General features: G+C 45.1%; 2 protein-coding genes across 4 annotated transcripts in view; both read right to left on the reverse strand.

The window, feature by feature from the left end:
• The window catches only part of LOC115605811 (alpha-2-macroglobulin-like), a 29,089-nt gene extending 20,502 nt beyond the window's left edge, over nucleotides 1-8,587 (reverse strand). For 2 of the 3 annotated variants that reach the window (XM_030480826.1, XM_030480825.1), the window contains exons 1-8: nucleotides 8,312-8,587; nucleotides 6,514-6,697; nucleotides 5,357-5,516; nucleotides 4,638-4,690; nucleotides 4,102-4,122; nucleotides 3,523-3,691; nucleotides 2,196-2,280; nucleotides 1,249-1,372 (exon numbers count right to left, since the gene is read on the reverse strand). In XM_030480826.1, coding sequence (XP_030336686.1) covers nucleotides 1,249-1,372; nucleotides 2,196-2,280; nucleotides 3,523-3,691; nucleotides 4,102-4,122; nucleotides 4,638-4,690; nucleotides 5,357-5,516; nucleotides 6,514-6,697; nucleotides 8,312-8,553 — 1,038 coding nt within the window. In that variant the 5' untranslated portion in view covers nucleotides 8,554-8,587. Of the gene's footprint in view, nucleotides 1-1,207; nucleotides 1,211-1,248; nucleotides 1,373-2,195; nucleotides 2,281-3,522; nucleotides 3,692-4,101; nucleotides 4,123-4,637; nucleotides 4,691-5,356; nucleotides 5,517-6,513; nucleotides 6,698-8,311 lie in introns of all 3 variants that reach the window. The other variant, XM_030480824.1, reaches the window with a different exon arrangement.
• A 6,386-nt stretch (nucleotides 8,588-14,973) lies between these two features.
• On the reverse strand, nucleotides 14,974-24,449 carry KLRG1 (killer cell lectin like receptor G1). Its single transcript, XM_030480840.1, has 5 exons — nucleotides 24,332-24,449; nucleotides 19,599-19,691; nucleotides 18,671-18,822; nucleotides 16,688-16,791; nucleotides 14,974-15,729 (listed from the first exon to the last, which is right to left on the reverse strand). Exons 1-5 carry the CDS (start codon nucleotides 24,447-24,449, stop codon nucleotides 15,618-15,620), a joined length of 579 nt encoding a protein of 192 aa, XP_030336700.1. The 3' UTR covers nucleotides 14,974-15,617.
• Nucleotides 24,450-24,934: the final 485 nt, after the last annotated feature.

Below are 24,934 nucleotides of genomic sequence, written 5' to 3' on the forward strand. Positions count from 1 at the left end.
AGCTGCTGCTGACAATGCACAAGCCGTGTGATACATAAACCAAAGCCTGTGTATGTGTAGAAAGAAGACGACAACTGGAAAAATATTTCCAAAGCTTGCCACCTCGCTTCAGCATTTTTGTGCACGGGGCAGGTCTCCACAGAAAAAGGAAGACATGCCTGGAAGAGAGGATAGCACCGGAGCATTCATATTTTCTTTTAACATAGATAAAAACAGCAGTGGCGGAGACAATTGTGGGGACCATACAGGAGCAGACAGCAAGGACCACAAGAATGTCTTCTGCTTGCTTTCTTGTCCCCACACAGTCGCTAGTGTAAGACAACCCCAACTCTGTTCTCATCACTCATGCCTTTTCTATCTCACTTCTCCCTTATACTCTACAGTTCATCTGACCTTTTTTTTCCCTTCCACCTCTTCTTTCTCCACAAGCTTCTTGCCTTTACACACATCTTTCTTACTGCACTGACCTTAACCCTATTTTTACCTTCACTTTTCATCTTGCACCCGATCTTCTCTCCTTCTTCAAGCTTCCATAAAATACATGGATTCTCCCCCCTGTTCACACTATGCTCGTACATACCAGAGCAAGCCTGTACTACAAGGCATGCTAAATAGCCAGTGTGACCAGCAGGCAGAAGGAGGTGATCCTGTCCCTCTACTCTGCCCTCGGGAGACCCCACTTGAAATATGTGTGCAGTTCTGGTGTCCTCAACATAAGAAGGACATGGAGCTGTTGGAGCAAGTCCAGAGGAGTCCACAAGGATGAAAAGAGGGCTGGAGCACCTCCAGTATGAAGACAGGCTGAGAAAGTTGGGGCTGTTCAGCCTGGAGAAGAGAAGCAGCATGATGACCTCAGAGCAGCCTTCCAGTATCTGAAGGGGGCCTATAAGGATGCTGGAGAGGGACTCTTCGTTAGGGACTGTAGCGATAGGACAAGGGGTAATGGCTTCAAACCGAAATATGCAAAGTTCAGGTTAGATATAAGAAAGAAGTTCTTTACTGTGAGGGTGGTGAGGCACTGGCACAGGCTGCCCAGAGAAGTTGTGAATGCTCCATATCTGGCAGTGTTCAAGGCCAGACTGGACAGAGCCTTGAGCTACATGGTCTAGTGTGAGATGTCCCTGCTCATGGTAGGGGGTTGGAACTAGATGATGTTACAGTCCTTTCCAACCCAAACCATTCTATGATTCTATGAAATAAACCACACTTTCTCCTATCGCTCTACCCAACAGAGTAATCACGACTCACCTGCCCAGAGAACTCATCACACACTGCTTTAGCCTCTTCGCCATAGCAGGTGGTGGCTGGGTGTTTAAACTTCCGGCAGACGCGGAAGCTCACAAGGCCAGGAACAGGCTTCCCAAATGTGTACCTACCAGTAAAGAGGATTGAAAGAAAACCAAAGCCATTAGGAATGTAAGAGGGAGGGAGAAAAATTACTAGCGCACCCCCAGTGGAGCCAGAACTCTTCCCTAGAGCTGCCTCTGAGATACAGCAGGGTCATCACAGGAAATAAAAAGCAGAAAGAAATTCGGTAACATTTTTGGATCGAGCTTGGCTACAGAGGCAGGAGCACTGATTACCTCCCTGGGAATAACACATAAGTCTTCAGGACTCATTTACCCTAATGCCAATTTAGTTGAGAAGACCCCTCATCTTGGAGAAGAAGTTACAAGTACCTACCCCACCGCCCCATTCTGATGAAACTGCTTTGTGTATGCATGTGAGCTGGGTCTTCAGCCCAAGCCATGGCTCTTCCTGCAGGATGCATGGAACATTGCTATGTGGAATTGAATGAAGTGGCCCAAAGGTATGAGGGCAGCTGCATCACTTACAGTTTCTCTTAACAATGACAAGCAGAAGCCACAGTTAAAACACCAATCCCAGGTAAAATAAACTGAAGTCCTCTTTCCTTGCACCGTAGCTGGTCTGAAACCCTCTATAAGTCAAAAAATACGTGAAAAAAACCTCCCCAAAACCAGAAGAACAGTATGTTTCTACATGTTACATACTAAGTGCCCCAAGCAAGACTTGTTGCCTTTTGTCAAATGGTAGATGTAGTCTGTTTGGTCCTGGGACCCCAAAATGAATAAGAAATATCATGAAGCATGATATCTCAAGTCTCCCAACTGGACTGTCAGCAGCAGCTGAAGAAAAAACTGAAACCAAGAAGGACTTGAAAGAATGACACTTACAGACCACAAACTGTCACCTTCAGCTTCTCATCAAGAATGGTGATCACCTTGGGCATTTTCACTATTACTTCAAATTTTGGCAGCACTGCAGCAGAACCAAAGGAAAACAGTCTATGTGGTGGGGAATAACGTAAGAATGAGACATGAAGGCTGCTCAAAAGCTAGTCTTACAAATAACCTGAAATCCTTTTGCATCTAAATGGTCAGATTTTAGAGGTTTCTGCCACCTGTACCTCCCACTGAAGTCAGTGAAAACCACAGGCACTCAACCAACCACTGTGCCAAGTAAGAAGACAGTATTATTACACCAGCTATTAAAATACAGCAGCTTCTTAGACAACACATGGATTATCAGTCCCACAGCAGTTGGATACAGTAAAATAAGAGAGTTAAGTCAATAAAGGTCTCCCACAAACATATAGAGCTGGGACTGGAGCCTGGTAGCTGCATTTTCAAAGCATGTAGATCTTTACAATTTGCAAAACAGGAAGATCCCATAGCTTCCCCAGTGACTTGGCAGAGTGTGAGATCACATCTAATCCCAGCTGCAGGAGGGGAAGTGGACGGTGACTGTCTTGGGAGAACTAGGAGGGATTTGGGGCACAGAACAGTCTTGCAATTGAAAGAGGTCAAAGGACTTCCAGATTCATCTTCCAGGACTCATGTCAGTTGCATGAGCCAGATCATGTCAGACCATGTAACAAGGAGAGCTGCAGCCTGCTTGCTGGGGTGGGAAGCTATGTTGGTTGCAACCGTCTGCCGTGTGTGTCGAGACACCATTTTCCAACCAAGCAGATGGAACCGCACAGGGCTGAGAGCACTGGAGAGAGGTTAAGGCACTAAGGCATCATTCGAGCTATAGGCTTAGCTTATGGGGGAGAAAAGGCAAGTTTGAATTTACAGGCAGCCCCAGCTCACACCAAAAGGCCAGGACATTGGGCTTTAGGCAGGGGAAACCTAGACTTATAGCATGACACTTGACAGGGATGTATTCAACTGGAGATAAGGCTGTGGCCCTAAATCACCTCTGCAAGGAGGTGAGGCTTGTGGTTGACAGCACATTGCTCCTCCTGATGGGAGCTTTGTTGAGGTGAGCAGCCAGAAGAGCTGCACTGCATAGCCTGGGGCTTAATGAGGAGTGGATACAAGTCACTCAAGTCCTTCAGTCTTCACTCCTCAGAAAGGGATGATGCTTGAGAGGGGGAGGACACAGAGACATTTTTCCAGCCATGCTGGACATCCTGGTCAGATTTACCACCCTGTTCAATTAAGCTTTCATGCCCCACGGGACTAGCTGTTAGGAACTTGAAACTGAAATGACAGTTACCATACTCCTCCACAGAGAAAGGATGCTGAACTGTCTTCCCAGAGGCCTTCTGTGCCACCACTCTGTAGGTCCCTTGAATAGGTTCAGAGGTGAGGTTGAAGAACAGCTGGATTAATCCCATCTTTAACTCTGCCTTTGTCCACTGGTACAGACGGTTTTGCTTTGGGTCCTACAGATAATGTGATCACAAGGAGAATGTGAGAACACTGGAAGTCTGCAACCAGAAGGTCCTTTCCAAACCTAACCATTCTATGATTCTGTGATTCTATGATTCAAAAGTAGTGAGAGGAGGCCTAGCCCCAGTGGAAGGCTCTCTTTTTAGGAGGCTGCAGGGCAGAAGAGTTGGGCACTAGCAAAGTTGTGTGGTGAGCTCAGGGCTGCACAATAGAAGCAGCTGTATCCTGGGCCCAGAGTACATGTTTGCCACCATAAGAGTTAAAGCTCTGTATATTCAAACTAATGAAATGGATCTGCTTAATACATAAAACAGACAAGAATCATCTTGAAGCAATCGGTCAAGCAATTCTGGCCAGGCTGAGGTGCAATAGTTGTGAATGTGAATTGAATGTTTGTACATACCTCAATATACACCAGCGGAAACTAGAAAAAGAAGAAAGGAAACAGCATATTTAGACACAGCACAAGCAACACAGTCAAATGACCAGGGCTATGACCATGTTTCAAGGAACAAACTGATCACCCAATGGGATAAGGAAAAAAGTTCCTGGTATGGAGCAACAGATGATTTTGAGGTACATCAAGAGGGGGGACAATCCCTTCCCTCAGTCAGAAAAGTAAGCTGAAATTACTAACTCTGGATGCTCTGCAATACTAATAAGAGCAGGTGTGCACTCTAATAATGGCAGCCTTGCCCATTGATGAGGTGTTTACACCAGCACCATTCATCTGCAGTTTGTCAGACCTTTCCAAGAATGCAGAAGGAAGCCTTACACAGAAATTTGAAGAACAGACCCTGTTAAGATCTGAGGTAACCCAGGAATTACACAATTATCTCAGTGTACTGAGAGCTCTCCCCAGAAGACTCTTCTTTCCTCCCTTTCCCTGCATAGATGACTTAAGGCCAAGTAACTAGAAAAAGGAAGTATCGTCCTTACCATCTCGTTCAAGGGACGGAAGTCTTTATCCAGAGAAACAATTCTGAACAGGACTGATGGAGAAAAACAGACAGTGAGGTTCCACACTGCAGTCACCAACCAAAAAGCATCATTTGCGAAAATAAATGGCACAACAGAGAATAGAGCTGTTCTCTTCTAAAGAAAGTCCATTTGCTAGAAAGCTGCAGCATGCTAAAAGGTTGCCCATGTAAGAAATTACATTAATAAGAGGATGTTAAGAGCAATTCCATGGCAGTGTGAACATCTTACTGATCACAGACATCAGAATCTCATTAATTGGGACAATAGTTAAATTTAAGTTGCCTTTGTCTACCTTGCAAAGACACATTTTTACACTGGAATTCACATAGGTCTTCTAATTTTTTTATAACTAAACTGACTTTTTAGGAAAGATGAATGCAAGCAAATTATTTCAGCACTTGGCTGCAAGTTTGTGTTGGCTCTGGATGGACAGAGAACTCAGTGCCTCTTTTAGGACATTCATTTCTGTCCAGGACAAATTTAGGAGATCAATGGCCCAGAAGAAATAAATGGCTTATATAGTTCTCTGTCTTCACTGAGCATTAAATATATAAGCCTTAGCCATGAGGTTGCCATTCTGACCCCCAGTGAAAGCAGTGGACATTTGGCCAGCACAGTCCAACAGTTTGAACACAAATTTTTGTTTCAAACGCAAATATCCAGCCCTTCCCTGGTACCTGTTTGTCCAGGCTTGTAGATGGGTTTGTCTGTCTGGATGAAGACCAAGCTCTCATAATTCTTGACCAGCACTGATTTGCGGCTCCTGAACTGGAGTGTTGCACCCTTCACCGTTACAGTGAGAAACACGACTGATGACCAGCTATTTGATTTTGGAAGCTGGAGAGAAAGAAGGCAACTATGTTACAGACCACCTTTAAAGATTGAAACTGGCCTTTATGAGAGATCTAATATAATCCTAACGGATGCAGCACAGAGGTGAGGGTAACTATAATCAGGAACAAGAAACTGATCTTTACTTGTCCTGCATCCTTACTCATTCCTACTGCTGCGCAGTGATTGTGCAAGGATTGTGCAGCAAAGGAACTCCCAGATCTGCCACACAATTTTAAGAAATTCTTACTGCCCTAACCAAAACCCTTCTGCCTTTTCCTTTTGACATTCATAGGGGCAATGGAATAATCCCCCATCTCTTTCAGATAATGCCCCTAGTCCTTGCAGAACATTTCCCTTTTCAAACCAGACATGTCAGATCTCTCTGCATCTCTCTTCAACTGACAAAATTCAATCTTCAGCCTGTATCTGACACAGATGCCAAGTTCAGTATCCTGCAGACCAGTTCTTCAGCCTTCAGGCTAAAAACATAATCTATGCTCTGATCCAGATGACAAACTTTCCCAGTTGTCCTAGTTGTTATAGTCCCTAGGGCTATCAGTTACATTAAGCTATGAATTTCCTGCTTCACTCTCTTTTTCAGACACAGGCAATCACAGCTTTATGTTCTTACATTAATTCAGTGTACATACCTACAAGGAAAAAAAATATCTGAGGTCCAAAAGCTTTACCCCAATTTGAAGGCACTCGAGTGACAATCTGTGGCTGTTGAAGGATGATGTGGAGAGCCATTTGAAGAAGCTGTTCACCACTTCTTCTCCTGGCCTCTCCTCCTCCTGTTCTAGAGAAGGGCTGGCTTTCCAGGATTTGGCATTTCCCAATCAGGGAGCATGCTAAAGAGATCTCGGCAGTGAGAGGGTGTTGAGGATGGACGTGAACATGGCCAAGAGGGAAGCGAATACTTACACAGTGTTACTCTGGTCTTTGCCCTTACAGTTTATCTTTGGCATAAGAGACCAGCTGACAAGGATGAGATACTCACAGAGAAAGGGATGCAGGTGAATACATCCTTCTCTGACACCACGTCATCAATCAAGCTCCTGTTTTCTCCTTGATACTCGAGTGTGGCACTCAGCGTCACAGACTCATTCAGGTGGGTCAGCTGAACACAGACTTTCTCAGGAGAATCGGTGTGTATCAGAAAGGGCAGTAACACTGTATACTGCCTAGGAACAGGGGAGAAAGACAGGTCAGAGGAGCCAGGAACAGGCAACAAGAGCTGTACAGAAAGAACAAATATACTAATCTGATTACTACATCCTTAACTGTACAGGGAGTAAGGTGCATTTTCTAGGAGTGTAACAAGATTTCCAGCATGTCTGTAAAGAAGGGGAAAGCAGAAGGCCCGTCTCAAAAGTAAAATACCACAGGAAATCCTCAACGCAAATGTCTAGAAGGGATGTGTTTTTCCAGGTTCTGGCACAACAGCAGCACTTCCTCCTGGGACCCTGAATAATGCCAGTGTGGAAAAGTCAACTGCCACCTTTGCTAGACACTGTCAGTAGGATCCAGGAGCTACATGACTTATGGTACCCAGTGAAGAAACGCCATTGAGTACACACTACAAACTGCAGCTCTACTCTCATTCCTCTCAGAGACCCAAAACTGCCAGGGAGTGGTGCCAGATCTTAAGAAAGGAAACCAGCAAACCAAACCTGGAGCATATTTCAGGTTTCCAGGGAAGGAAGCCCCTCTGTCTCAGCCCAAGCAGGGGGACCCTGCTCAGCCCTACACAGCCTCCCTCCCAGCAGAGGAACTTGCTGGTATTATCCCGGTGCCCAGAACTGCATCTGGGAATCAAACCTGATTCACCTAATGGCAACCGTGCTCCCTTTTGGGTGGGCAAGGAATGGCCTCTGATGGGCCCAGGGCAGCAAGCAGCTGGGAGAAGAGCTCAACACCTCAGCAGTAAGGTAGGGCACTCCTTTTAGTGGTAGGGGAGGCTCTGACACCTTTAGATCCATCATATGCTTATCCTGCATTTGATGAAAGCACTGCAGCACAGCCTTGCTATGCTGGGAGGAAAAGACATTGCCAAAAAGCCAAAGGAGAAAGTCTCTGGGAAATCAGGATCCCCTCATGCGCTGCTCCTGCCATACATGTACATGCATGCACACAACACACTCCCTTCACATGCAAACAGGGCAAAAGGGGATGAAGAAGGGATGCAGCTCAATATACCCTCACAGACTTTAACAGTCACAGTCTTACAGTGCCACATAACCCTGGGTGAGAAGGGAATTTTCAGTTGATTGGCTGAGCTGAAAAACGCGAATTAAAAAATAAAGCCATTTATGGTCAGGCCAGATCTGTTATTACCAATCAAAAAAGCACTCCCATCTCCCAGGCATTCAACCTGGGAGTAGGGGAGTCAACCCAAAATGAAACCTTTCAGTGTCTTTTCAAAAAAGTCTGTCTCTTTAGAAAAACTGAATGTGTAAACACTTATAAAAAGTTGCCTTTCAAAAGAACCAATTTTGTGCAGAAGATTTTGTTGAAATCCTGTCAATCCATCAGTTCACTGGCAGCTGCAAAAGGTATTTCATAGACCTTTTCCTCTTTATTTTTTTCTTTTCTAAAGTTTTGCTGATATCTCAATTTCACAGACTGCTTTGGGTCCCCCTGAAGCATTGCTGTTTGCAGAAGACACTTTACCCAGCCCTGGCGTCTTTATGCCTGGGTGAAATAAAGTAGGCAGATGATACGAGACAAACCAACAGAAGAATACAACCCAGGCCCCCTGCCTGCCCAGAGACCCCCCCTGCACATGTGTAGCTTACGGCTCTGTGGCGGGTGAGGTGTCTCCAGGAACGAAGAAGAGGAGAAGGAGGAAGACGCTCGGTTTGATGAGCAGCCTGACTTTCCCCATGGTGCAGAGCAGGTTGTGGTGAGTCAAGCAGATACCCAGCCTGGTCCGGTGCTGCCTGTACTCTCTCTCTGCTCTCCGAGTCAAGCCCTTTATACTCTCCTCTGCAAACAGCCCAGAGGCTGGAGGAGATAAGGGCTGGGGGCCAGGGCCCATCCGGAAATGGGGAGAGGCAGCAAGGAGGAGCTGGAACCAGCAGCTCCGAGTCTGGGCCGGCAGCCAGGCACTGAGGGGGAGAGGGAGGGGAGCTGCTCAGCAAGCTGGAGCTGCCTCTCGTTTGGGGCAGGGCAGCCGAAAACAGAGGGGGAAAGGCAGTAGCTAAAAACAAGAGGGGCTAACAGCTGAGTATAAGGGGAAGGCCTCCATTTCTGGCAGGGCTCCTTGTATGGAGCCTGCCACAGCGCTGGTCATGGATGCTGCTGGAGAAGCTCTTCAAACCGGGAGCAGGAGGCTGCGCTAGGGTTTGGGAAACAAGAGTGGGTGTGCCTAACCCGCGCTTCCAGGCAAGAACTGAAAACAGAGAATGAAAACACTGAAAACCTTCCCCCTCCATCCACCCTGCCCCCTTGTGCTCTCCATTCCTGGTCCCACCACGGCTAATGCCAGGAAACTGCACCAGAGAGTGCCTGGACAATCAAGTCATCTCAGATAATCTGGCCTTCACCCGGCCAGAAACAGGGACAGTGACATGACGGAAGCTGCCAAAAGTTCAACCCATTAACAGCATGTAACACATTAACCAGTTCCCCACAGCAGCAGCTACCCTCACACAGCAGAACAGACATGGCCTGGGTCTTGCTTTCCTCGTACTGGTTCTTGTTCCAGGCCAAGTTATTGGCACATCTCCTTCAAAGTATTGCTGTTTGGACGAGCCCTTACTGGTTTCATCATGTGAAAATTCACGTAATGCACTGTGATGGGCAATGCTGTTTCACAGGGGGAAATTTCTTTTTTACCGTTGTCTTTACTGTCTTTACATTGGTCTGCAGCAGAAGGATCAATAGTTCTGGTAATTATTACCCTTGCAAGTGGCAGTAGAATACCTGTCTTATGTATAGTCCTAACACAAACTCCAAAGAATAGAGATTTATGTTAGAGGATGGAAAGCATAAATTTCAGATTAAAAAGGATGCAGGATAAAATTATTATCTGTCTGTACCTTCCCCTCTTCTACTACTACTACTGGCTTCATCAGAGCTCAGGAATTTTGGAGTTAAGAAATCCAAGTGCAATGTGATAACAAACCTTCATCACAGACCTCATTCTGCCCTGCGGTGACCTGCATGGGAAAGCAGAGGATTGTAGTGCATGTCCTTGGGGACTGTACAAAAGACAGCCCAGGCTGTACTTTGCCTTCTCCATCTGATGCCTAAAGGTTATTCTGCTTGCCCAAAAGAAAGGTAACCCATGAAGATCTGCCTCATTCGCAGAGAAGAGGATTTGTACGTGGAGTGGTCAAAACATTTTTGATGATACTTTACATTGGTATGAATGGGTTGGGAGCCAGACTGATCGAACACAAACCTTACAGGAAAGAGATGCAGAACTGACAATGCAGAGGAAGAGAGGGCTACCCTTTTCTGCAAATAGCCAAACAGCCCACACCACTTCCAAGCCAGCTCCTGACCATTAAGACCTTGGTCAAAAATGTCCTATGTAGCCAAAAACTGAAGATAAATGTTTTCAGTCAGTTGAGGTGGCAAGATTTTAAAGGCTTGAGAATCTCAGTAGGTACCAATTAATGTGCCCAGGTACTGAACTGACTCAAGCTGCTTGGCCTCTATCCCATTCCTAATAGCAACTTGGGCCCCAGCAGCCTAATTTCAAGGGTCTTTGTATGGTTCATGTGATTCAGCTTGTAGGAGGTGGCACAGACAAGGCAGTGGCAATGAATTTTCCCTCTGTCTCCTGCCATTTCTACCTGCTGTGAGTACAATTAAGAAGGCAAACAGGTTTTCTAGAGCTTTTTGGCTAGATCTGAAGTGGTTAACTCTGGGCTCCTCAAGAAGACTCCTGCAAGGTGTTGGCCTATCCATGAGGAAAGTGTGTCTTAGTATTATCATTCCTGGATTTCTCTCAGTGCATCTGAAGTTCTGTTATTTGGCATAGTGCAAAGGGACAGTTGGTGGCCCAACTGTGCAAAAAGAGCATTAAGTATCCTTGCATCCGAACCAAGAATCCTGCTGCATTCATTGTTAGCATCACAGAAGTGCTGGTTGGAAGGGAGCTCTGGAAGTTATCTAGTCCATCTTTTCACTTAAAGCAGGCCTGCTGCCAATGCTGTCAGCTGTGATGACTTTGTCAAATAAAATCTTGAAAACTTCCAGGTACGGAGAACCTACCATTTCTCCAGTGATCTGTTCCAGTGTTGCACTAATCTCTGGTGAAGACATCTTTTCTCATGTCAAATCTGAACTCCGCAAGCTGCAGTTGCAGCCGTTGCCCCATGTTGTATCTTCTGCCCCTACCAAGAAACGTCGTGTTCCAACATCCTTGTAACTGCCTTTCAGCTATTCATAGGCACTTATTTAATCACTCCAAACTCCTCTTGGTCAGACTAAACAAGCCCAGCTCCCACTGTCATTTCCACTGGCTCATGTGCTCCATACTCTGACTGATTTGGTAGTTCTCCATTACACCCTCTCCAGTTGCTCCGCATTCCTCTTCAACTAGGGATCATCAGACCAGACACAGTCCAAGCGCAGCCTCATAAATGTCATGAAGAATGAGGATTGTAAGTTAACTTGATCTGCTAGCCATGCTTCTCCAGTATTCATTCATTGCTGCATACAGAGTTCATCCAAAGAGAACTTAATTCCAAGAAAATTAGTATATAGCAATCAGCTCTATCGACATGCTCTAGACAGAAGATTATAAGCTCTGCCAAAGATCAAAGTTCAACTGCTTTTCATGTAAATGAACATATTTGCTTCAGATCTCTTTAGTATTGTAAAAACTTGAACCCAGTGCATCATTGAAAGTAAAATCCGCAGCTGAAAATCCTTTCCCTTCAAAGAACAGTCAACTTTTGAGGCAATCTCATGTATTTACTTACTTTACATTTCCTGAGCATCTCTTTGGGATGGGATTGAAAGGCCATGTTTGAAGAGCTAAAAATTGAAAGTCCAGTATGCACTGCACTGTAAAATCCTAGGAGAGGCAAAATTGTTGCATTATTCACAAGATAAACTAGGCAAGCTCAGAAACATGGTTACCTCACCTACACACATCACGATAACATGAGAAGCTGTTTCTTCAGTGGGGTTCTCTGATAAAATAACTTCTGGGTTTCCTTCTGTAGATGCTACCACCATTTTGACAAAGCAGGCAGTCTCCAGCAATATTTCAGAGAGCCTGGCAACTTTCTAGGAGTCAGGGACAGCATCTTTTTTTGATAGTTGAATGGTCTAGAGCAGGCCATGAGGGTGATCGGGGTGCCAGAGCACCTCCGATATGAAGACAAGCTGAGAAACTTGGGGCTGTTCAGCCTGGAGAAGAAAAGCTGTGTGGAGACCTCAGAGCAGCCTTCCAGTATGTCGTGGTTTGAGCCCAGCCGGTAACTCAGAACCACGCAGCTGCTCGCTCACTCCCCCCCTTTTTCCTCCCCCCGCTCCCAGAGGGATGGGGAGGAGAATCAAAAGAATGTAACTCCCACGGGTTGAGATAAGAGCAGTCCAGTAACTAAGATATAATACAAACCCACCACTGCTACACCAGTAATAATAATGATAAGGGAAATAACAAGGGCAGAGGATACAATTGCTCACCACCCGCCAACCGATACCCAGCCCGACCCGAGCAGTGATCTGGGCCTTCCAGGTAACTCCCCCCAGTTTATATACTGGGCTTGACGTGCTGTGGTATGGAATACCCCTTTGGCCAGTTTGGGTCAGGTGTCCTGTCTCTGCTTCCTCCGGGCTTCCCGTGCCCCTCCTCCCTGGCAGAGCATGAGACTGAGAAAGTCCTTGGTTGGAGTAAACATTACTTAGCAACAACTAAAAACATCAGTGTTATCCCAGTGTTATCAGCGTTGTTCCCAGGCTGAAAGTCAAAACCACAGCACTGCACCAGCTGCTAAGGAGAGAAAATGACTGCTGTAGCTGAACCCAGGACACAATATCTGAAGGGGGCCTACAAGGATGCTGGAGAGGGACTCTTCATCAGGGACTGTAGTGATAGGACAGGGGGTGATGGCTTCAAACCGAAATATGCAAAGTTCAGGTTAGATATAAGGAAGAAGTTCTTTACTGTGAGGGTGGTGAGGCACTGGCACGGGCTGCCCAGAGAAGTGGTGAATGCTCCATCCCTGGCAGTGTTCAAGGCCAGGTTGGACAGAGCCTTGGGTGACATGGTCTAGTGTGAGGTGTCCCTGCCAACAGCAGGGGAGTTGGAACTGGATGATGTTAAGGTCCTTTCCAACCCAAGCCATTCTATGATTCTATGACTGGCACATAGAAAATTACTCACCCAAAGTAACCCAATCTGACATGAAAACTCAAAGCTTTTAGCTCCTAGTACACTGCTTAAAATACTGTGCTTATTTCTCACAGTTTCCCCAGGTCCGACTGTTGCAGGCATGGTTATTGAACAGCAGACCCACCCTTGCTGGGAACATTCCCACCTAAAGGCCCCAGCTCAGTGAACTCTAGATGAGGCTCAGCAGACATCTACTTAGCTGAGTATGCTAAGGTCTGCAGTTTTGTCTTCATCTGCCCTGACACCTTCATGTGTTACATCCTCTATGAGCGTCAAGCCTCACATACCAGGGATACGCAATTGAAGGCATTTCGTAAATGGCAGGTGAGGAATTTGCAGGTGAGGAATTTGAGGAATCCAACAAATGGATTGCTCAAAACTGCATTAAAGCTCAAAACTGCATTAAACTGCATAAGCTGAAAGAAGCATTAAGCTGCTTCTTTCAACCACATCATGGAAGGACAATTTCAATTATTTGAAAAGAAAATTGCTAGGCAGAAACAGCAATTGTCTTTTTGGAAACAAGATCTTGTTTCTGTTTTCTCTGTGATTTCACAGTTGGTTTTAGTGTTCATTTACATGTGGCATCAATCCCAATACCAATCACTTCCAACTTATTTGCAATCCTCCTCATGAACCCCTGATCTAGCATTTCCAGATTAAACCTCTGGTGCTTGCATTGATTAGTTTCTCCCTCATCCTTCTCCATCACACATCATGCTGCCTAGTTCTTTACTCTCATTACCTCTTCATTTCTGTATGTCCTCCACACCCACCTCCTCAACCTCACCTCCCCGGATCTGTCCTTCTTACTCACCCACCTCCTTCTACTCAAAGTGCTTCCTTGTCCTGACCTTTAGCAGATCTCTCACAGAATTATAGAGTAGTTGAGATTGGATGGGACCTCTTGAGGCCATCTGGGTCCAACCTCCCTGCTCAAGCAGGCCCACCTACAGCTGGTTGCCCAGGACCATGTCCAGACAGCTTTTGAGTATCTCCAAGGATGGAGACCCCCACAACCTCTCTGGTGGACCTGCATTAGTGCTCAGTCACCCTCACAGTAAAAAAAGTGTTCCCTGCTGTTCAGAGGGAACCTCCTGTGTTTCAGTTTGTGCTCATTGCCTCCTGTCACTGGGCACTACTGAACAGAGCCTGGCTCTGTCCACTTTGTACCCTCCCTTCAGGTGCATTATATATATATGTATGTGTGTGTGAATATATATATATTCACACACATATTCACACTATATACACACTAGTAAGATCTCCCTTCAGCCTTCTCTTCTGTCTCAGAAAGAGCTGTCTCAGCCTGTCCTCATAGGAAAGATCTTCTGGTCCTTTCATTGTCTTTGTGACCCTTCATTGGACTCTCCAGTATGCCCATGCCTCTTTCGTCCTGAGGAGCCCAGAAGTGGACACAGTACTCAAGTGTGTGGCCTTCCCAGTGCTGAGTAGAGGGGAAGGATGACCTCCCTCACACCTCCCTCAATCTGCTGGCACTACTCGGTCTAACGCAACCCAAGATACCATTTGTGCCCTCTGCAGCAAGGGCACATTACTGGCTCATTTTCAGCTTGGCGTTCACCAGGACCCCCAGCTCCTTTTCTGCAAAACTCCTTCCACCTGGGTCACTCCCAGTGGTACTGGTGCATCATCGGGCAGTCCTGTCAGAGTTACTGCTCTGACTGCATCAGACCATAAACTGCAATTCTGGACCAAGGCTAAATTGATAATAGTAAATTGGAATATAGTACATTGGCATAAATAGAATAAATTGGAAGGTAATAACATTTGTCTTCCTTTGTTGGAACAAAATCTCTGGGTGGAAAAAAGAGTTTTCTAAGTGTATGGAAATGCAACCTACTGTCCTACCCTCAGTGTTCACTGTGGTTTTACGCTGTTCACACTCTTAGCCTGTCTTTACTCTATTTGAACTGAAAGCTCATTGTAATAAGGATTTGTCCACTGCTTCCCTTCTCTGCAGTTATGAAACTGCAGAAGGAGAGAGAGAAGCATGTTCTTGGTCGATTCAATAATAACACACAATTAACTGTGTTCCTTTGACTTCAGAAGTCCAGCCTCTTGACTCGTTTGGTTGAAGTTGGCCTATAAATCATGGAGTGCAGCTGGTTCCTTCCCACAGAGAGAAGTAATGACATGGGTACACACTTTCGGTCCAGTGCAGTACTAGCAGTTTATTTTCACTGCTGGATTTACAGAAGTTGTAGTCTCATTTCTTCTCTCCTACTCATACTACTGGAATGCAAAAGGAGATGCTGCCACTGGTAGAAGCCTGTTTATATGTTTCCAGCACTGGAAACCAGGCTTCATTTTCCTGGTCCTGCTAGCAGCAGACAATGGAGATGCAAGGAATGGAAATGAAATCTGATGCTCAGGAATGGAGGAAATGGCCAGCTCACCCTCAGAGGTCTGAAGACCCAGCATCTTTTGTGACAAAACTTTTGTTTGCCCTTATAGGACATGCAAGGCAAAGACTAGGCCAGGGAATATGTTCCAGGTCTCATCTGGTCACAAACAGCAGTAAGCCAACACATGTGGACTGAGAATGGATCTGCTACTGACGATAACTCACCATTATGGGCAGCAAACCTGTCCCTGCAAAACACCTTTGTGAGGATGTGGAAAGGGCAAGTCCTTGGTCTTGTGTAGACCTTTGGTTTGCAGGACAATGATTCACTTGTACCACGGAGGAGATGGTTATGAGATGAAAATGCACATGGGATTTATCTAAGAGATTTCTCACAGATCCATGGAGCAGCAAATTCACAGCTGGAGGCCCAGAAGTGATCTTTCATCAGGACAACACAATGTTGCACGGGGCTGTTAGAGAGGACGCTGCAAGAGATGTGGAACAAAAATGAGACGGAGAGAAAATGCTGAGATACCTCCTGGAGGCAAGAAAGAAACAACATCTGATTTTGAAGGGTGGAGCCCAGAGGAAGTGAAAGAACCCAACCTCCAAAGGACAGCTGTTAGAAAACAAAATGTAAACCCAAAACACCCTAAAACCTTGGAGATCACACATCTAAGTAATTTTGACACTGTGGAACCCAAATCATAACCAAACATAGACATGATGTGCTGACAGTGATATCCACCATCATGACAATGGCAGTGCTGAGAGTTTCATGGAAAGATGACCACCTCCAAGGAGTTTGTAAGAACAGAAAGCTGGATTTAAGATGGGAACTAAACCAAGTTTTTAGAGTACCAACCTACCGACAGTGAGATCTTGGGAGAGTTTTCTCACTGGAGAAGTGTTAGAGACTAACTAGTTTCCTTCACTGCCATAAAAAGGAAAGGGCCAGGCAAAGTCACTGGACCAAATCATAATGTTTTCCCTCATGCAGAGTGCTGAGTTTTGTCCAAGAGTGAGCCAAAATTAAGGTTCTGACTTGAGTTGGCACCAGTAAAGCAGCAAAGCGCTGGGTCCTCACACCCATTGACACCATCACTTCGCAAAATGTGTCTAAATCCAGTTAAGCCAAGATGGACCATATGGTTTTCTGACTGAGCAACTGGGTGAGCAGTACAGGTAAATAATCACTGATCTGAGCAGCTGGAGGGAAGTAGAGAGTGAGATACTAACATTAGCCCTGCTTTCTGCATGTACATGCCTTTACAAGGTGCAAGGCAGTAAAAAGTAGACCCTTTTGAGTTCAGTGCCATACAGGTGACAATAAAATCTGCCCATGAAGAAAGCTACTGAAATCTGGAGCAGGAACTCTGGGTATTTTGGAACACCAGGCAATCTGAATTAGCACTGTTGTTTTTAAAACACAACGAAACTCACTTGATGCCATTGAATATAGAACCATCTTCCCAAATCCATCCAGAGCCTGTGCTGTTCCTCAGTCCAATCCAGAAACATTCTGTTTGAATACTCTTGAACAGCTCCTGGAAATGGTGATGAATTACAAAATGACTACTGAAAGACAGCCTGAAAATGGAGGTAAGGATAAGTAAATAGAACAGAGAGCAAGATATATCCCCTTGCCTTACTCCATAAGTGACTGACAATACTGCTTCTCCACACCTTCCAATCAGGAAGATCAGCCCTGCAAATCATGACTGGAATAAAAACTATGCGTATGGTCACATGGAAGTAAGGGTGCTTTCAAGGGTCCTGGGCAGATTCTTCAAAGGCCATTTCTTAGGGCAATATATGTCAGCCAACTGCACCCCAGTTTCCTGAGTATCCTACACTTTATGTAGGAATATATGCTATTAGTATTAACGCTTTACCATACAGCTAGCTAGCAAGCTAATACAAACTATTAACAATTAAAGGTAAAGTCAGGTCAGGGCAGGAAGCGCAGGCACTGACAGATCTATGTAAAAAGCCCAGGATGAAAGCTCTTTAAATTTTACACAAACATGCCTCCTACGTGTTTTCAATATTCATTTCCTTTTGCCTAACCTTTAACTCCTGCTTACTGTTAAAAGGTGAAGCCTGCAACAGAAACTCAGCCCTGAAGTAAATCCCCTCCTTAAAAATAAAAAAAGATAAAGACAAAAGAGACAACTTTGTCCACATGTGCAAAGGAACCAAACAACAGCAACCTTTCAGTGTATGGCCAGGCTCCATTCTTCCATCTTTATCTCCTGCTGCCATAAATAAAGTTTCAGAGCACACATCTTCACACAGAAGCATTAACAAAGTGGTAAACTCCGTAAAGTGGTGGGAATAGGAGTAGCTTGAGGAATGCATGAGTGTTGCTGGTGGTTTGGAGGTGACTGCTTCCCTGATGAATACAGGCTGAACTAGCTAGGAGACTCTTGCTAACATAGGGAAGTCTGAGCGGGACAATGGGTAACAGTCTAGTAACAGAGACAGTACTAAGAAAGCTGCTGAACCAGGCAGGCTTTCTTCATACAGAGAAATGGGTAATGTGGGGAAGACAGGTATTTCCCAAGGAATCGGGATTTGCTTAAGCAAGCGTGAGAGGCTGGTACATAGCCCCAGTTGAGCAGAAACATGGCTTTGTAAGCCCCCCCAGAGCATCATACAATGCAACTTCTGTCCAGGGGCTGGAAGCTGTCCACGTTCAGTGGACCTGAGCTAATAAGCCTTGGCTTGCACAGAAACAATCAAGTACTTCTGCTCTGCTTAGGCAGATGTGCCTCACCTCCCTAGTGATCAGCTTTACCCGTTTCTTCTGTGGTCATACATGCCCCTGCCCTCAGTGAGCACCACTAAAAAATGAGCAGTGGAACAGACAGTTTCTGGTTTTACCAGCATAAGAGTGCTTTTGGCAGAGACGGGAAGCAAGCATTGAAAACAGACTGAGAAAGAAATATTTGTGCATGAACACAGACAGTGGCAAGGGTCACTGAGCAGGAGGAGCTGGAGTGGTTGCAGGGAGGAGAGGCATTACTTTTGCAGAGGGAGGATCTCTGGAGAGTGGGGCTGTACTGGTTTGTAGGCAATGAGTACAGTGGCTGCCCAGTCTTTTCCTGTAACCATTCGTAACACGCATGTTGGGGATAGGAGGGAGGTAGAGAGGGATGGTGAAGGCTGTCTCCTAACATCCTTCATAGGATGATTTTGAGTAGCTGACAGTGACCATCACCTCTGCCTTTGTTTTGCTTCTTTGCCTGCTGGGAACATCTAAGGTGTACACTGAAACTGGAAGTGTACTACAACATCACAGTCATAAATCCTTCCTCTCCTTTAAAGACAAAATATTGCTAGATTGACAGGACTGCTTGGATATCAATCACTGAGGTATCTGCAAGGAAACGGAAGGTCTTCAAAGAATAAGAAAACCATTACCATTTCCCAAATATCACTGATCACCAGGAGATGAGCTCCCTGTGCCCGGCAGGACTGCCGACTGGAATGCCAGTCCTTCTTCTGCTTGGAGAAGGAGTAGCAGCTCCCTCTGTAGGCAACCCACTGCTCAGGGCAGTGTGGCTGGGAGTTACCTGTAAAGGAATCCAAGTACCAGCTTTTCTCTACCACTAACCAACAGAAAGACACTTGTCAGCAAGGATCTGCTGAAAAGCAACTCTTCTGGATATCTGCAATGCAGAAAACACAAGTGAGGATAAGCATCTAAAAATAACAGTGCGTGAACACTGAACTTCAGATCCTCTGTGCAATTTCCAGGTATTTGTACAAGAGTCACATGCACTCTGATGCTGGTGCAACACTGCCCGCTTCCCCCTGCCCCAACCTCACCAGGTTTCCTCTGAACTACTCAAGGTACCTGAGAACCAAAATTGGCTATCTGAAAGCAGGCAGCACTCTGGGTGTGCAAAAAGTAAGGGGAAAAAATTACATCATTCTGTGGGTACAGTGTGATCATGTCACGCTCAGGTTGAACGGATTTTAAGCAGAAAACAGCAGGTTCTTCCACATGGTCTAGCGCCTTCTGCATGCATGCAAAAGTGTTACGGACCTTGTATCTTCAACCTGCAGTACACCACTGTAATTGCTGCAGACAAGTCTACAGAAACCTTTCAGTATCTTTCACTTTTCTTTGCAACAGGATCTGAAATGGGTTGCCTGGCGTCTGCACAAGGAATATATTCTTCACAATATTCTGGATAGGCAGTGGGTACTTCAGACTGGTAGAAACCTAGAATAGCTTCTGGTTTAACCCCATATAATGGAGTTCAGGATCTGAGCTCCTGTATTTAGATGAATCTGTGGTCTTTGCTGATGGTTGCCCATCCTCAGCACCCCTTTGTGCACTTACTTATCTTCCATATCAAAGCAATCGCTAGGGAGATGCTCAGTATCCCAAAGCCTATAGCCAAGCCTGGCACAACTTCTGGCCACAGACAGGGAGCTGTAAAAGAGAAAAGAAAGCATAGTGAACAGGAGCAACATGAAAACTGACAGTGGTTTTACACAGTTTGCTTGTGTCCTGGGCATTTCCATAACGAACTGAACTACTTTAGAGATAGTGTCTGTCTACACGCTGCACATCGCTGCCATCACTGTCCCTGCCCACCTCCCTTGGACCTCCTCACACCCCCGCCCACCAGCCCAGGGCCCCATTTCAGCTGCACTAGAAGCCATCATTCCTTGCTTGAGCTTCCCAGGAGGTTTGTGTGTCTGCAGGTCAGCCACATCTCAGCCCCTGCCTGTTTTATTAATCTCATTATGGGACCTACAGGCAACAGGACTTTCTAAGAAGCAATAGATGTGCAGCTAATGGTTACCGATGTTGAGGAACCCAGGATTTCTCTGTGCTTCTCCCTTAAGCTTATCTACCACATCCTGTTCTTGTGGTGCTCCAGAGTCTTCTACCCAAGTACAGCAACAAAGTCCCTGGTGAAGCTTATGAAATCTGGGGTGCTTTTCTCTTGGTCATGTCACAAGACCCACAGAAACATATTTGCATTCCCAAAAAAGGCTAGGAGTCTAAGGAATAAGATGGATAAAGGGGAAGGCTATCTTTAACCAAAGACACTACCACAGCAAGTACATTGAAAACTTGGTGGAAGAAGGGCTGTGAGCAGCATGCCATAGCAATAGGATATAAAATACACAGGGAAAACAGAGGGGGCTGTTCTCTCCTCAAGCCAAATTACAGTCAAATTAGATTAAATAACTAACTGCATCAAGAAGCAACAGTAACAGCATCCCCACAGACCAGGCGAATACTACTAAATGCACAGGGTTGGAATTATATTATGGGCTGCCAGTCAAGGATGGTGACAGCACTCATGAACTAGAAAAAAAAAAGCACAACCAAAAACCAACAGAGCAACTGTGATGGAAGCCAATGATGACAGATGTCAATTAGTCTCATTAAATTATGCAAATGCCATGTCAGGGCATGATGCTGAGACGAAATGCTTAGACACCATCAATAGGCACCTCACAGAGCGGCGAGCCAAGAACCACAGAAAGCAAAGCAGCTCGTGACTGCCCTGAGCTGTGCTCAGGCCACCCTGCTCACCACGGCTCCATCCAGCAGCTTCTGTGCCACAGTGAACACAAATGCACTGAGATTCAACAGAGCCAAAATCCAGCAGCAACAACAACAACAAAAGGCGCTGCGGTATAATGATTTCAAAATGGAAAACTACAGGAAAATGAGGAAGTTTGTCAGAGATTAATTAAAAGGAATGGCTAAAAGAAAAAAAAGTAAGCAGTAAAGGAGACTTTTATTAGGACCCCTCGGTGGAGACCGAAAACAAATGCACATCACGTATCAAGAATATTGTGGGAAAGACAAAGAAAGCCAGCGCTAAAACAGAAGGCGAAGGGACTTCACTTAAAAACAAGAATGAATCCTTTAAGCACTGGAAGCTTTGCCAAAATACAAAAACTAGACCAGGTCAATAAATTCATATGAATTAATCTAGTTTGACCTTAGAGCAGTTTGCAAGTTCACCAGTTTTAAGACCAGTTTCTGTTTTATAGCAATATGATCTTAGAGCGGTTTGCAGGCTCGCCGGTTTTAAGACCAGTTTCTGGTTTATAGCAATATATTTAGACCTGCAGGTTTCAGTTACAAAATACAGAAAGACTTTTCAGTTACAACCTATTCCTCAGCTTCATGCAAGAGGACAATGGGAGAACTGAAGGACTTGAACTCTGTTCCTCTTGTAAGGTCACCTTTGTATTTCTGATGATCTAGGTTTTGCCTAGGATTGAGCCTCAAGAGAATAGAGATAGGCCGAGGTTAAGGGATAGGGTGGAGTGGCTTCTCTGCAGATTACAACTGAAAACTAAGCAAAAGAGGATAAATATTTGTTCTGAGACCACATTTCTGAGGATTTGCACTTCTGTTTTCCTTCCTCTCTTGCCTCTCAAAGAAGCTATCTCCTTCATCCTCCAGATTGCTGCTCCTGATTTTAGGGGAAACTACTTCCAGGGATGACAGTCAGTGAAAGGGTTAATCCTTAAATGTTAGCACTGGGCACTGGAGCTGGTGCCTCCTGGCAATGAATAGAGCAGTTCACCCTCTATTGTTTCAAATCAATTGCTGAAAAAAGGGAAATGACTGGACTCAGCATCAAAACAAAATCCCAGGGCACCTCCACATCCAGAGCAATGGGAGAGTTCACTTCAGTCCTCAAAAGTGAAAAAATATGCCACTAAATAATTTGGGCAGGAAAAAAGTGAAGTGGGAAAATCATATCGAGGTACTTGAGGAGAATTTAAGCCTCACTTGAACTGCAGTGATCAATCCAGGAAAGTGGAATTAAAAAGTTCATAAATCGAGATTTTTACCCCTTACAAAAGGGAGTCCCTGCACTTCCCCCTTTTTAAAACAGGTTCAGGGGATTGTGCTTGATCCTTATCCCCTGGACTACATGTGAAGCTCTTGTAGAAGAGGATCGGAGAAGTACCTCAGATGAATTTGAAACACAAGAGAAAAGACTAAATAGAGCATCCAGAAATATTTCCATGTAGTTGTCTGAGGAACCGTAGAAAAGTCTCCCCAAAGGAAGGGAGAGGGAGACTTTTACCTTATGTAAATATCCAATGTTATAACTTTCTAGTATACAAAACACGATGCCAGACCTCCCAGTGCTCTGGAGAAGTGACTATGATAGGCTGCAAGCAACGGGACCCAGTATTTTTAGGTTTGGGAATCCAAATTCAGTTCAAAAACTGAAAACTGTTAGCATTTTGTAATTGAAGTCTTCTAGGACAGTCTGAAGAATATCTTTGCACTGCCCCAAATAGCTCACTCCCCTCAGCTCCTGCCTACGTCAGTATGGGAGTAGCATGACTACCTAGGGCCAGGGAGGAGAATTTGAGAAACAAGGATCCTGTCCTTGGCTAAGGCACAGACCTGGTTATTGCTGTCACTACAAGACTGCCACACAGGCTAACATTGTCTTAAGTGACTGCTAGACTGACATTTTGGTAGTGTGGCATATCTAAAGCACTCTGGAAGCCAAACAGAAGACAGCCAGAACAACTCTTCGTTTTCCAGGAGTCCACAAGAGCCAAAAAGAGTCGGTTTGATCAGAGGACTGATCTATACACCTGTGATATACCTGTGATACTGCATCACCGGTGCATTTGTGCATTCGAAAACAGAGTTGAAATACCTGAGAACACATCTCTCAAAAGTAATGGAGGCAGCGACAGAGTTGAAAATAAATGTCTTCTAAAGAAAGGTACTTCAACTGTGATCCCTAGGGACTCCTCCCATGAAGAAGAGAGCTGGGAAATAATCAAATAATATGTACAGAGAGTGTGTTAAAAGATCCGCTTCCTTATTTTACGCCCGAAGACTTCAGCTCAGAAAGGTGAGGGTACATAAAGAAATTTGGAGAGAAGGAATATTAAAAAGAAAACTGTAAAACATCTCAAGAAGGCATTGGGTAATCTGCACCTCCAACAGGGTGGGAGTGAACACAAATAGCAGGGAATGAAGGGATGTCCCTGTGTCTTCTGATGCAACAGAAAACATAATTTCTGAAGAAAACACAATTTCTGATGAAAACACATGCAAAAGCAAGACTGCCTTCCAAGCAAATGGAGTGTGATTACCAGACAAGAAATTGGGGATTTCTGTGCAGGCTTTGTTTCCATAGTGCAGCAAGTGACCAGGCAGCACTAACAACCACAGATATATGCAGTTACTCTGATCAGAGCATAGAATCTTGTATTCCACAGTGAGAGCCCCCTTGGTGATAACAGCTTGGAAAAAAGGTGAGGTCAAGCATTAGTGTTGCAGCCAATGCAACACAACTTGTCTAAAGCGCACAGGTGTTTAGAGGAAAAGCAAACAGCTCATGGGAAGGAGACACAAAGAATGATCACCAATGCAAAATCTCACTCTTCTGAGGTGATATTTCTCAACCAAGCAGGCAGAGAATTGCTCAGTGTGACATTTGCAAGGCCTGAGCTGGGAGAATGGGGCAGAAATAAGCAAAGAGAAAATCGAAGGAAAGCACTAAGAATATCTTCCTGATAGTAAAACGCCCTGCAGAACTGGCTCAAGGCAAGTGCTGAAACTTTGCTCGCTGGGAGGTATGTAAAACCAGAACAGAGAAAACAGAGGAAAAAATGTATCACAAAAGAATCCTGCAGAGCCCCACAGGAGAGAGCCTGGATGATCTCATATGTCTCCTCTGTCTCTGATCTCTGATTAGTAGACGCCTCTCATTTATCTGTACTTGCATCTCGCATGCCCTTCAAAGAACTATTGCAACAATCTCATCTTGCTGACAAGCAGATAACTTTAAAACTGCAAACTTCTTTCGGATAAAAAGGTGCCTAGGTCGAACGTCCTGGAGTAGACACCAAAAGGGGTCTGACAGAGAAAGGGAGGGGAAACAATGCAGGGGTTTTGACCCATTGGCTTTTGTCACTTTAAAATACTCATGGCAGTTTTAGAACAAAAGCAAGAGCACCATGAGCAGGCACTCAACATCAGTGGCCAGCTCAGAGTGTAGATCTTGCTTTTGCTCAACATAAAATCTTTTGTTGACCTACCTCATGCAGCTTCCTTACCTCTTTTTTCCCGTACACCACTAGTCCTTGGCAGAGGAATCTGAGAGAATCTGACAGATGTATAAATTATTTCCTCACTCTCTTCAGCTGCAGAAGTTTCTGATCTGCTTCCCTCCATGCCAAAGCAAAGAGTGCATATGACAAGATGTTTCGATCGGGCTGTTGAGCAACAGGGCTCAACAGCCGTGAAACAGGAAACCTGAGGCTACATTCACAAGACAAGATATGTGAATATGCAACCTCTATCTTCAGCTGCTCAAAGTAACCCAATCTACAACAGAATGGAGAGCAGTGGAAGTGCAACAACTTCAATTTCCTAACTTGATGAGGGATGTCTTACAAACAGCCGTTAGTGGGAAGAGGTGATTAATCACAAAGTTCATGGGTATTGATTCAAAGAAATCACTTCACAGTACACCAATCCAAGAGGCTGTGATGACATTGATGCAGTGTCTGCAACAATGTGTGGTGCTCTGCAGAGCTCCTTCTCAGGACAGAAGCAGGCTGATAGCAAGATCACAAGATGAAGAAGGTGAATAGCAAGAGTACAAGGTGAAAAGTGGCATAAGCAATGGCTACAGCAAACTGGCAGCCCAACTGCTG

The sequence above is a fragment of the Strigops habroptila genome, chromosome 3 (assembly GCF_004027225.2).
Source record: "Strigops habroptila isolate Jane chromosome 3, bStrHab1.2.pri, whole genome shotgun sequence".
NCBI lineage: Eukaryota > Metazoa > Chordata > Aves > Psittaciformes > Psittacidae > Strigops > Strigops habroptila.

Excerpts from the sequence above, each read along its gene's own strand:
- KLRG1 (XM_030480840.1), bottom strand. The coding sequence starts at position 24,449 with ATGGAGGGAAGCAGATCAGAAACTTCTGCAGCTGAAGAGAGTGAGGAA. Across the intron at positions 18,823-19,598 it reads TGCTTTGATATGGAAGATAA|GTAACTCCCAGCCACACTGC; the intron begins GTAAGTGCACAA and ends ATTCCTTTACAG. Across the intron at positions 15,730-16,687 it reads TCTATATTCAATGGCATCAA|CGTCCTCTCTAACAGCCCCG; the intron begins GTGAGTTTCGTT and ends CATCTCTTGCAG.